The sequence below is a fragment of the Cajanus cajan genome, chromosome 7 (assembly GCF_000230855.2).
Source record: "Cajanus cajan strain Asha chromosome 7, NIPB_CcT2T_4, whole genome shotgun sequence".
NCBI lineage: Eukaryota > Viridiplantae > Streptophyta > Magnoliopsida > Fabales > Fabaceae > Cajanus > Cajanus cajan.
In genome coordinates this window covers 42869171-42882377 of record NC_138523.1, presented here as the reverse complement: position 1 = coordinate 42882377, position 13207 = coordinate 42869171, and the positions used below count along the sequence as shown (strand labels likewise).

At 33.0% G+C, this 13207-nt stretch overlaps 1 protein-coding gene across 3 annotated transcripts; it reads right to left on the bottom strand.

The window, feature by feature from the left end:
* Positions 1 to 1609: 1609 nt before the first annotated feature.
* Positions 1610 to 10477, bottom strand: LOC109819210 (protein SEMI-ROLLED LEAF 2). 3 transcript variants are annotated; one of them, XM_020384852.3, is made up of 20 exons: positions 10319 to 10477; positions 9750 to 9887; positions 9116 to 9190; positions 8877 to 8992; positions 8579 to 8693; positions 7854 to 7982; positions 7621 to 7668; positions 7020 to 7222; positions 6692 to 6888; positions 6191 to 6474; positions 5945 to 6091; positions 5309 to 5728; positions 5057 to 5206; positions 4536 to 4623; positions 4308 to 4432; positions 3972 to 4163; positions 3760 to 3894; positions 3098 to 3235; positions 2323 to 2529; positions 1610 to 1933 (listed from the first exon to the last, which is right to left on the bottom strand). In XM_020384852.3, exons 2-20 carry the CDS (start codon positions 9882 to 9884, stop codon positions 1835 to 1837), a joined length of 3003 nt encoding a protein of 1000 aa, XP_020240441.1. In that variant the 5' UTR covers positions 9885 to 9887; positions 10319 to 10477; the 3' UTR covers positions 1610 to 1834. The 3 variants fall into 3 exon arrangements, with proteins under 3 accessions (XP_020240441.1, XP_020240443.1, XP_020240442.1); XM_020384854.3 differs by having other exon boundaries at positions 4536 to 4620; XM_020384853.3 differs by lacking the exon at positions 10319 to 10477 and adding an exon at positions 10230 to 10248.
* Positions 10478 to 13207: the final 2730 nt, after the last annotated feature.

Here is a 13207-nt window from a genome sequence, read left to right as displayed (position 1 = left end):
AAAAATGTGAAATTAAATTTATTCTTATATTTTTGTAGATGACATAAACGTTTTGAAACTCTTGAAGAGATTCAAAAAGCTATAAATTTCATAAAGATAAGATTACAATGAAGGATATGGAATGAGCAAAGTTTTGCTTATTATTACAATTTGAATATTTTAATTGTGGAGTTTCTTGTGCATCAATAACTTTATGTGACAAAGATGTTTAAAAGTATTTATATGAAGAAATCACATTTGTTGTGTACTCCAATGATTACAAGGTCTTTAGATGTGGACATCGATCCTTTTAGATATCAAAAAAAGATAGTATTACTTGGTCCTGAAATATCAAATCTTAGTATTATACGAGCACTAATGTATTTTAGTTTGTTAATTATACATCACTTGATACATAATTTGTTATCATTTTATTTGCAAGATATAGTTATTCACTTATGTGAAATTGTTGGAATGAAGTCAATAATATTTTTCATTATCTTTGAGGAATTTTTTTGATCAAATCCTCGTAATGGTAAATTGCAAACGAAGTATTTGTTTATATATGATGGTATAGTTATACACGAGAGATTGTTATATCTATTACTTGATCGATAGAAGAATAAATTAAAGGAGATGGAATGAACTTTTTTTCCTAAGTTCTTTTTAACTTATAATCAACAAGTCTTTTTATGTGAAAATCTGGAAAACTCTCTTTACAAAGTTAGTCACAAATACAATTTTGAGCAATTGATACACAAAATTGGTCTTCTTTATCTTAAAGATGATTGTCTGTTTGAGGGGAAACATTCTGCACTCTTTTTTCTGTCGTCATGATTTTGTCCCACTGAATTTTTGTTGCCAAAGTTTTCAATGAGACAGTATATGATATTGTATTAAAAAATAATATACTATTTTTCCTTGTTTTTGTCCCACAAGATTTTTTCTAGTAAAATTTTAATGAGACATTCTAAATAGATATACAAGGAAGAGTATCATGAATAATAATTAGTGACTTAATAAATATTCATATTCAATATACATTATTATCATTTATATTTTCGCTATATATTATTTCTTTTTTATATAATTATTCAACTGTCATATATACTTGTAATTAAGTTAACATTCTCAAAAAAAAAAAAAAAATACTAGTCAAATTCTTGTTTCTCTCTCATAGTCTTGTTTATTCTCTTTACTATTATCTTTCTTTTTCATAATAAATTAAAAATTATAGACTTAGTCTAATATAAGTGACAAAAGACTACCGACAATTAACCAAGTAACTAATTCAAATCATGATTCTTGAAAATATAGAAAACTTATACCGAACAAATCCTCATTCAATACACTCCAAAGAGACTAGTCCCAGCATTTAATGGGAAATACTACTTCATAGTGTAAAAAATAACAAATTGAATATTGTTTAAAAGTTGATCCTAATCTCTTTCGTGCATTAAGCGCATTGTGGCAGATTTTGACTAGAGCAACACGTGCAACCAAAATCACTCAACGTACAGTTAGTGCACACCCGAATGTAGCAATACCATTATGCACTCGATATACACAAACTGGCAAATTCTCAGTCTAATTGACACTGAAACAGTGAGTTGGGCAGGGACGGCAGCACTTAAACCCCACCAAAACAGTTCCGGGTCTGTATATCATAAAGTCTTGAGCAGTTAAATACAGAAATTGTCGTTCTACAATTATATATATCATCACTCAAGTCAAAGTACTGGGATTTACGTTTACCTACTAGGTCTTACAAGGACTATTGATTACAGACCCTAGGAACTCTTGTCTGGAAGAACATTTAATATTTAGAACTATACAAAGCATGAAACATCTAAATCTAACACCCAGCAGCCTTGAGGAAATTGTCAAAGGGGCTAGCAGGAGGCAGCCTCATGGGGTCCCTTGTTAATTGGGCATGCCCGCCACCATTGCCTACCTACAAAATTAGCATAAATATAATGGTGTCAGCACTGCATTTAAGGAGTTGGATTTATTTAGAAGACCTTACAGTAATTTCTATAATAATTGGAATCATGACATGACAAACAAGGAGCACCATCCGGTGTTATGTTCTTATTACATTTTTTTTTGGTCTTTGAACTTTTATTGATTTTAAATTTTAGTTTCCAAACTTTGGTCGATTTTCACTTTTAATCTCCAAACTTTTCTTTCCATTAACTATTCTGCTCCTTGACGTCAAGATTTTTTGTTCATGGTAGAAAATTTTAGGGACTACACTGAAATAAAATTTGTTCAGAGAATAAAAATAAAAATGGAAAAACGTTCAAGGACTAAACATATTTAATCCTTGTTATCAGAACAAACCTTCTCAAGGGCTGACTTCCTAGTATCAGCGATTGCCAGAAACGATTTATCAGCTGTTTGGCTGTAATGATTCTCAAAGGCCAGCCAATTTGAAAGCTTCTTCCTTGCACATGTCCCAAGTGATTCACACTGGCTAGCCATGGTGTTGTATGGAAGGGGCGAAGTGGAGATAGTTGTTCCTGCCACTTGACCGGCTACCTCTAATGCCTACAAACAGTGGATATGCTGTTGAGTGTCCAGCTTATAGGAACAGTAATCATTCACGAGTAACACAATGATATGTATGCATTCTGCATTCCAACTCTATATACGTTGCTTGGAAAAACAGGCATGCAAAAATGGGAATTTAACTTAAGTGTTTCACTTAAACTCACCCCATCATGAACCTAATGTTAGCAGTGCAGTGCAATATTAATTTTCATAGGATTTCAAAATTTTCACAGCATTGCCCCATTCATTACTGACATTTTCATTGAATGTATTGTCATTATGACACAAGCATACAATAAATAGCACTAATTCAGCACAAGAGGAATGCTAGCAACAATCCACTTTTTTCCAAATACCCTCTTTTACTACTGGATAAAATACCTGTGGGAACCCACTAAATGGGTGGGTTATAGTCCCTAATTAGTACGTTTTACTATCTACTAGTAGATAAATTTTAACAATATTTGATCGAAGAGTGTTACTAGCATTTCTCAATGATATAATAAGGCTCGGATTACACAAAAATGCCTTATCGTGCATGCACACATGCAAGACAGAGACATACCGATTCCATAAGCTGTCCGATGCTGATAACATGCGGTGCGGAAGGGGATACTGGCATCTTTGGAATAAATCGAGAAAGGTCTGAGACAGATGCTTCACTGATTGTGTCATCTTCACCTGCTGAATTTGAGGGAAAATCCTGCAAAATCATGGGAAAAATGAAAGCAGATCAACAGATTGGTTTTAAACTTTCATTTCTTTTATTTCAACCCCCCTCCTCCAGAAAAAAGAAAAATTTGCGAAGGGAAATTGTAAAAGGTGGTCAGATCAAATGTTTTGATAAAAAAAATCACTTCTTTTTAAATTCAGGAAGGTTGCAGTCAACAGCCATAGGAAGGGGCAAGCAATCAAATTCAAACCAATGATATCAAGGCCTGACCATTTGTGACCTAGCCAATTATAATGTTTTTGCAGACAATTCAAAACTGTTTCTATATGCACACACACATACTTAAATTGAAAAGACAATAAATCACTAGAGTCAGACTACTGTTAATAGAGTTAGGATAGTATGCATGAGGTCAGGTTCTAACTTCAGTGCGACCATTATGCTCAAACAAAAAATAGAAAAGACAACATCTTCATGTAAAGGAATGGACCTCATGGCACCAATCACCCACTTAGAAATAACATAAACAATGTTAAAGATACAAGATAACGTACCCCATCAAATGACAGTGACTCCTGGGAATGGAAAATTATTTGATTCTGATCAAGCATCGACTGTGGACCAAACACAAATTCTTCATCAGGCTGGAATGTCTCTGACAGCAGCACAGCCAGTTCATCTGCATCCAGCTTAAGAAACAGGAAAACGCCAGAACGTGAGAGTGGGGGTTATGAACAAAATATTGTCCCTGCATATAATGTAATACCTCAGTGACGTTGGCTAAATTATGAACCAGAGCATCCTTTATGGTCTGGTAACATTCACGTATTTTGTTCTGCAACTCCGATAATATTGAACTGGCCAACTGATTATCTGCAGCAGTACCATATTCTCTCACATCCGCATGGATCTTAGCATATATATGGTAATCATCACTGATACTCAAGAATGGATCAACCTGATTATAAGTGGGTAATTGTCAAGATATATAATTTAGATTATGCATAAAAATCATGGGTTTTTATACTCTAAAAATCAATGCAGAATTCCTCTAACAGACATTAAAGCATAGTGTAGTATCAGAACCAGATCAGTCACTCACATCAGACATTGGCAATGATGCAAACACATCATTCAGATCATGAATCTGATATAATTTGCAGGCAAATAGCAACATGCCAGTCGATAATACAAAGACAGACCTCTGACAAGATGGAGGCATCATTCCTGCCAGAACGAGTACAACAATTTTACATCTTTTTTTCCTTTAAAAAGTTAATATTCCTTTTGAAATTAAATAGTCCAAACAAAGATAATGTGTAACTCATACCATTACTTCGGCCCAACAACATAGTCCAGAGAGACAGAGGAAGCTGGAAGAAGCGGAACACCAGGTTATCTCTGTCTTTAAGGTTCTGCTACATCGAATTTGGAAGTTTTTTTAACAATCAGAAGCATAATAATCATAGAAGTATATAAAAGAAAGCCCAGTCAACATTGTGATTATGTTCAGTTTCTGATGAAAATGAGAATCCAATATTCATCTAGAAGGTAGGGCAATCAGTCAGGGTGAATATAAGACAAATGGATGACCCGGACTAAATTTGAGGAGAGAATAATTTAAGATGACAAGTTCAACAAATTTCTATAGTTTGCTAACTTGTTTATGACAAAATTGACAAAGTCAAAGTCACTGATAACTGATAATTCAGTAAATCTTAATGTCACTTGAAGATTAACATAAGATACAAAATCACAAATATCCAATTTAACATGCATGGTCTATGCGATAAAGATGGGATACAAAAATGATCAAGACATGAAGTAATACAAATACATAAAAAGTTCTACCTTTATGCGTAAAACAATTAGTGTCAACATGAATGAATGAGCTATAGCTTCAATATTTGAAGGCAAATTATCAGGAAGATTGGCTTGGACCCAAAAGGCAGAAAGCAGCTGGGCCATTTGATCTTCAGTTAGTTTCATAACATATGGTTCCTGTGAGTCCATTCAATACCAAAACTTAATAAATAACGACTTTTTACTAAGAATAACCACAATTAACAAAACCAATTGACTGAAAACAATTCAACTACTTACTGTGTCAGTCAAACTTGGTGATCCTGTAGCCCTATCAATAATAGAGCTTAGTTTGTAAAAGTTAGGGGAATTCTTTAAGCCACAGCCCTGCTTCCGGTCTACTGCCACAATCTCCCTTTCATGGCAACCATCAGGAACAACAATCCCATGATTTTCTGCCTTGGTGCTATCTCTGCTTCTGCGGAGTTTTTCGAGTAAAGCTGTAATTGAAGCAGACACAGACACAGACACAGATGCAGAATGAGAATGCCGTTTGTTGTGTTGATCTAGATATCTGGATCGCAGAGAGGAAATTTCATGTGTATGGAAGGAACTCGGAAAAAGAAGAATGGAAAATATAAGGTGAGCTCCAACACGAGCCTCCACATCTGAATGCAACATTAATTTCAGGAGTTGCACAAGAAGAGCTTCAGGAAATCCCTAGATGGAAGCATAAAAGACTGATAAGATGGATGTTCAAATGGAAAAAGAGTTTAATCTGTTCAAATTTCAAAGTTATGTTCAAGACGATGCCTCTCTTCTCCCTAACATGTAAAAATTTCATTACATATAATCATATTTTGTAAACAATGTTACTAGTTATTGCAGTGAAAATGCTTTGCTTTAAACACCATTGGATCAACAAGTGCCTCTCACCTGCTGTGAATGTAAACGAGCTAACGCTAAAGTGAGTGCACGAGCAAGGATTATCAGAGATCCAATGGTTGCTTTACCAACAACACCAGATGGAATATTTTCTAGGGTTATGGCCATCAAGTCAAAAAGTGGCTGGGCATCAATGACCTAGTCAACCAACAAAAGAAAAAAGCAGTTTAGTACTGATGAAATGCAATAACCCAATTAATAGTACTTCTTTTGGGGGGAGGGGGAGATTTAGCTTACCCCATTGGCAATTTCTAGTAAGCAGTCCTCAATGGAATTTTGAAGTGAGATATTTAAGTTCAACTCTTGCTCTCCAACAAATTCACCGGAGGCTTGAAGGCTTTTCCTAAGATGTCTGCAAAGGTCACCAACAAAACCAATCTCTGCTAACCCCCTCCCTGATCTAATTTGCATAGCTAAAGATGTGGCAACTTGAACAACACAGGTCTTAAGTTGAGGATCATTCATGACATTTTTGTGATCCAGATGATGTATCACAGAAGCTAGAATTAAGCGTTGATTCCCTGTAGAAAAAAAAGGTGAAAAGAATGAAAAACATCATTATAGAAAAAGAATGGAAGATTTAACAAAAGACTCTCATATAGTATTGTCCGTAGCTCATGGCTGTTTCAAAATCATCATTCGTGTCTTTAAAGATAAAACATGAAATTTGACTATACATACACTGGATGATTTATTACTGAAAAGTAATTGAGTCAAAATGGTAAGAGAGAACAATACCCGAGTTCTCCATGAAGTAGGCCATCCTGGATAAAACTATCATTGCTAACCCTTTCTGTGGATCCCAATGTTGTCTAAAATCAAAGTAGACAAACATTGGATCCAGCACACGACGCATAGTTGTGCTTTCCTTGGCTAATTCAACCATTCTTTGAATGCATATCTGAGCCCATATTTCGGGTTTTTCAATTTCTTCTCTGTATTAATATAAATAAATTAAAAAGGTGAACAAAAAGTGATTAAAAGATGTGTAGCAGATTGATTACCACAGATACAACTGCTAATAAATGGCAAACTATTTTTTATAAACTATTGAAACAACATATACCTAGATAAAAGGGAAGGGTCCTTTATTTCTGGTCGTGGCTGGATGATCAAGCGACAAGAGCGATTGTCATTACCAATAACTGAACCACCCCGACCTTCACATCGGACAACCTCATCTACCCAATTATGATGCGACTCTTCCCTAGCATCAGCATCTTCATTTTGTCTACTCCACTCATAGTTATCTAAAGTGGCATGAACAATCTACATTTTGAACTAACAAATTAGTGATGATATTTGACAGAAGAGATCAAACGATTCATTACATAAGTTTAAAAGCATCTTCTGATCAAAGAAAATTACAGTATAACTGTAGCAAAACATTTGGTGGGTTAATTCCTACTTTCCTATTAATGTAAACATCAATCTTCATGACAAATAGGCTATTAGCATGAAATTGAAAGCATGGATAATTTTAAGTCCCAGATATCTTTTTGATTCAAAAAATTATTTCATCAATTTTCACCTCAGTATCGGAGATATGCCATGTCCAACAATGATGACCCACAGTCAGTTATACATTTACAATTGTAGATGTGAGGAAGCTTCATTAAAAGGCTAGAAAGACTTTAATGGGAAGCAAGATTATTTTTATGACGTACCTCATCAAAATCTTCTAAAATGTGTGAAAATTCGGCCATAAACCAAACCTGCCAAGAGAAATGGAAGTCAAACAAACAATGAGATAACTCCTAAAAGACTGAAACAACAACCAAAAACTCAACACAACCATGAAATTTTATGTGAAAGTAAACAGTTAAAAGCAATCAGAAATCAATGAACTGAAATGTACAACACCAGAGGCATGGAGTAAATCAAATGAAGCACCAATTACCATTGCTGAAAGGCATTGCAAGCTTGATGCCCTCAAGAAGCGCTTTTCACATGCTTCACCATGTTCCCGTGATAGCATGCATACTTTATGCACCAACTTTTCAATGTTATGAGTATAGGTAGCATCCACCTGTTTATTTGTTGTGTCAATAGCATGAATATGCATGGAAAATTGACATCAGCTAATTTAAAAGTTGGAAGAAAGCAGTAAGAGAAACCATTCAATTAATTATTCATTAGAAAGAGTGAATGCAATACCCAAGGTAGGACCTATAGTTATTGTTAAAAACATACCGGACAATAGACATAACTCACTTGCAAAAGCTAGCTCAAGGGACATCACACTCAAGATTGGACATCTAGAGCACCCAACATTAAGACTGGGTAGGTTTTGATACCATATAAGAAATGGGGTTGGGCTTAATTCACTCCCAAAAATTAGCTCAAGGTATAAGGATTGGCCAAGTTTTATTAGGAGTATTCCAACCATATTCCTAACTAGACATCTTAACAATTATCAAACAACTCACTCTCAAAAATTACTAGAATATAAATACCACTCAATTTTGGTTGTATACAGAGACATTGTGTCCAGTTTTTCCTGTTTCCAAGTCCATAAACCCAAGATTCCAAGTAAATGTTGATCTAATTCAATTACAATCATGCACAAGCCACAAATGCAAGCAGCCAATAAGTATCTTAGGCTTTTTGGATTTTATAATTCACCTGACAGTAGATGAACTTTGATAGCGACTGGCAACCAAGTGTCTGAATGGTCTCATCCTTAGAATAGCTCAAGAGCTCCGAAATTACATTGAGCACATCAACAGAAAAATATGTGCTGGAATATGCAAGAGGTATATAAAAAACTTCAAAGACAAATCACATGAAAACTAGCCAGTGGAAATCAATATCATTATCATAATGAAATAATGGAAAGAATCCATAACAAATCAATTGTTTGATACCAGTACCCCACCAACAAAATGTGGAAACATTTGCTAATAAATCATGAGAAACTTACATCTGCACCTTACAAATAGAAAGCAATTTGTTGAAGGTTTCCGTTATAATATTGACCAGTTTGATGTGCTCAGATCTGAGTTCTCTGTAGCACCTTTCTTCAAGATATTTTGCTATCTAACAGAAAGTGCAAAAATAGTTAAGTTCAACAATGCATCCAACTAATTCAAGCATATCCAGTTTCCTCTTTGATTAAAAAAGAAATCACCAATACACATGTGAAATAAAATAATAAAATACCTTGGGAATCCGGAAAGGGTTTTTTGCAGCATATTCACATAATTTGATAATCTTCCTTTCGCTCGGAGGCTCATCCTGAGAAGTAATATAGTTGAAACATGAATACTGGGGTTCTACTTCATTCGCGCTTGGAAACCCATTGAGAAGTATTAAATCATGTCTGAGATGTGAAAGCTATAACCACTAGGTATAACATGAAAAACCACATTGGGATGTGGAACCAAACATGCTACAAATGAATGTAAATTGAAAAGGTATGGTTGGTTTATAATCAAGTAATGAGATTCACCAACAAGCATAGCATGCTTTATTTATAAGAATCACATTTTTTCTTTTCTTTGAGAATAAGATGTAAATGAAAACAATAAACCCACACAAATGCACAGGAGTAACAAACAGTTTCAATTTTTTCACTTCAGAAAAGGTCGAGAATAATTTTCTCCTTCCAATGGGGATATAATGGCACTATAAATGCTAGATTTGCCACAAAATTTCTGTTTCCTAATAGGTCATACAGGAGAGCAAAAAACACTCACTAGCTAAAACCTCTGCAATGGTGGTAAATAAACACAGGTGTTCAATGATGTTACCATTTCCATTTCAAAGGAAAAAAGAATGAGATAAGGGCACTAACAGGAGATTTAGGGAATATATCAGCAAGCAGTTTTCTGTATCGTTTGACCGGCTGGCGTGATCTTGACCTCAAAGCTGGACAGCAAACACACATGTTCCCACATGCTGGGAAGATCTTCCGCGAGATGACACCCATTTCCTGCAATTCCAAAATCCATAGAAAAATGTAGCCAAATTTAGCACAAACCAACCGAACACATCAAACCAAAAATGCAAAATCCACCAGCAAAAACTAAAACCCTAATTAGTCAACCAAAAAAGAAAGTCAAACAAAAACAAAGCAGAATGCCACAAAAAAAAAAAAAAAAAAAGACAGACAGACAGACAGACTCAGCAACATCCGAAAGGCAAATTGGAAGGACATTGAAACCGAACGCATTTACACAATAAACAGTTACAAACATGTCCTCTTTTCAAAACAAAAGAAAACCGAACAACAAAGAAAGGAATAAATAAAGCAGAAAAACCAAACCAAGCACACCAAAAAATTTCCCAGAGAGAACACAGATAGTTGTAGAGAAGAGCGGAAACAGCACAAAAAATAAATGAGAAGAGAGAGAAGAGCAATACCTTGGCCCTTGGGAATGAGATCTGAGAGGGAAAATCAAACCCTCACAGCAGAGAGAGTGAGAGCAATGGAAACAAGTGTGTGAGAATAGTAACTAACAATTGGAGGAAGAGCCAAAGAGAATAGAAAACCAAAATGGCGCGTGAGTGAAGACGAGTTAAGGTGAGACTATGACTATGCTACATCACGTGACGCTGTCAGAACTCAGAACACAAATTCATTTTATTTTATATTTTTTTACTGGAAAAAGTGTACCTTCTCCTCTGCTCTTTCAAACCCTGTCAGAAATTGCAACACACATAGCATCCTAAAATTTGTGATCCTTATTGTCGAAAAGAAAAAAATGATAACTCCCGGTGCACGCTTCATGTTACAAATTTGAGTAGTGTAGTGAATAGTGAAAAGTACCAAGTTGTTACTTGTTAGGGACTCTTTCAAATTCAAACTTTATTTTGAAATACCCTAGTGCCTTAGCGGGAACTCCACAACTTATAGTAATTATTATTTTTAATATAAATAATTTTATTTCAGTTAAAAATATTTTAAAGACATTAATTAAAAAGAGCATGTTACTATTAATCATTTGATTAGAGAGATTAGAAACTAAAATAAAGTAATGCTGATGGGAGGCAACGGATCTGTGGGGATATAAAATAATGGTGCACATGTTGTAAATTATTGTGGTCTCATAGACTTAATTTTGATTTCAAAAAATATAAAATAGTATCCGAAAAGGGCCAGAGAAGAGGATCATCTGGAGCATTTTGTTAGAAGTATAATATTATGTATGGTATTACTTATTACAACCTTCTATGATGCAAGCACCCAATTCTTTGACTTTTTTGGAAAAGGACGATGCCATCCAAACATACCACTACACCTTACACATGGATCAGAATATTCATTCATTCCTCACTATTTTTTTATATATATATATCATTAGAAAAATATAACAGATAGATCATAAAGATTGGACATAATTTTATCTATTCCGAATGTTATGTGGATTCCTAAAAGTTCCATTCCATACTATCTAACAAGTCTCACGTTTCTTGTAATTGAGTTTGTTCATTGACTTTTTTTTTCTTTTTTTTTAATTCAAGTTAATCTATTTTATAAAAAAATATTTGGGTTATCCATTTTTCTCATTATGGTTCAATTGTTCGATTTAATTTTTATACTGAATCCTTCTAACACCTAAATCGCATTCCTTTATAAGAAAGGTTGTTTATGTAAGTTTTTTAGCAACAAAATTATCTCAATTCTCAAACATTGCGTACTTAGTGACTGTTGTTGAAATTGTGTATCTACTAAAGTTGGCGTTGAAGGTTTACATAATTTATATAAAGTCTTATGTTTAAAATTTCATTAATGTTGCTCCTTTTTTTTTATTTAAGAAAAGTACAAACTATAGTTGACAAACGTATTGTATATTTTACTATTAATATGGAAGACTCTTAAGCAAATTTAAAATAAAATAAAAAAAATGCACTTTAGTAGACTTAAAAGTGTAGAAGCAGAAAAACCAATATATATATATATATATATATATATATATATATATATCATAAAACCATAAAAATAAAAAATAAATTTAATAATATTATAAGAATAAAAAAAATATTTTCCGAATGTTCTACCTTGGGGGAAAAAACCACTATTTATATATTCAGATACTCAGACTATATTATTTCCAAAAGTATAGTACGTCTTACCTTTTTATAATTACTTATCATTGTTATTTTTTAAAAAAAGGAATTAAAATACTACTTCTCTTCAAAAGATTTGTTCCAAACATGTTAGTAAAAGTTTAGAAGCATTATTAAATTATATTTCTTAATAGTACATCAAAATACGTTAAATTAATCACTATCCTGTGAACTACTTTGGCATATTTAATATACAAATTAAATCTAAATCTAAAAAGACTTATGACTAAAACTCTTTATCCATTTGTACCGAAAAAAGCTCCTTGTTCTTCAATCAAACGACCATTAGTACAAAACCAACTTTTAATGCTTGAAATGAGTTAATCTCTATAATTGCTGATTCAACAAAGAAATTTCAATAAAAAGTACTTTTGCTTTACTTTTCCATTGTCTGCTAGTAGTATATTAATTATGTTCTCAATCGTTTCTAACAGCATCCACTTCATTTAATTCAGAACTAATAAGTTATCATGATACATGATTAAGTCCATGATAGGTATCTTACAATTATGAAAAGCAAATAAGATGATTAAAGTCAAAGACGATATTCTACCATATAACACGCGACAATAATCTTTCATGTAGCATGCGTTGAATCGCTTAAAGGAAAAGAATGTTTTTAAACATTTATATTTAATAATGATGTGTTTTTATTTTTTTAAAAAACAAAAATACAACACTAGTCATTTAACCGGTAAAAATTATTATTCATGATTTTTCTTGACGTGCACAATTTATTAATCTAACTTTAATTGGACCGTATTTAATGATTTATTAAAAAATTATTGAATAATATTTTAGTATAAATTAAGTTTATTAAATTTTATATTAACATAAAAAAATATTAAATACCCCGCTTGATAAAAGTAAATTAATAATAGCTCAAAATTTTAACTTAAATATTGATCTATCTGAAAAGTATTTTTATTTAATTTTAAGCTGTATTTTTATCACTAATTTTGTTCCCTGTTTATATTGAAGTTTAGGAAAATTAAATGAAATCTTGATCAATGGATTATTGTACAATTATAAAATTTATAAAAAAAATAAAAAAAAATCATAAGTGGTTGATGATTTAATTTGAATGAACAGATATGTAAAAAAGGAGGGAGACTGTGTGAAAAGAAAAGGTAAGGAAGAAAGGAGCATTTTGATAGAGAATGGGAAAGAAGTGAGAAAGCT

Excerpts from the sequence above, each read along its gene's own strand:
- LOC109819210 (XM_020384852.3), bottom strand. The coding sequence starts at position 9,884 with ATGGGTGTCATCTCGCGGAAGATCTTCCCAGCATGTGGGAACATGTGT. Across the intron at positions 8,694-8,876 it reads TCTATTTGTAAGGTGCAGAT|CACATATTTTTCTGTTGATG; the intron begins GTAAGTTTCTCA and ends TGCATATTCCAG. Across the intron at positions 7,669-7,853 it reads TGCAATGCCTTTCAGCAATG|GTTTGGTTTATGGCCGAATT; the intron begins GTAATTGGTGCT and ends TTCTCTTGGCAG.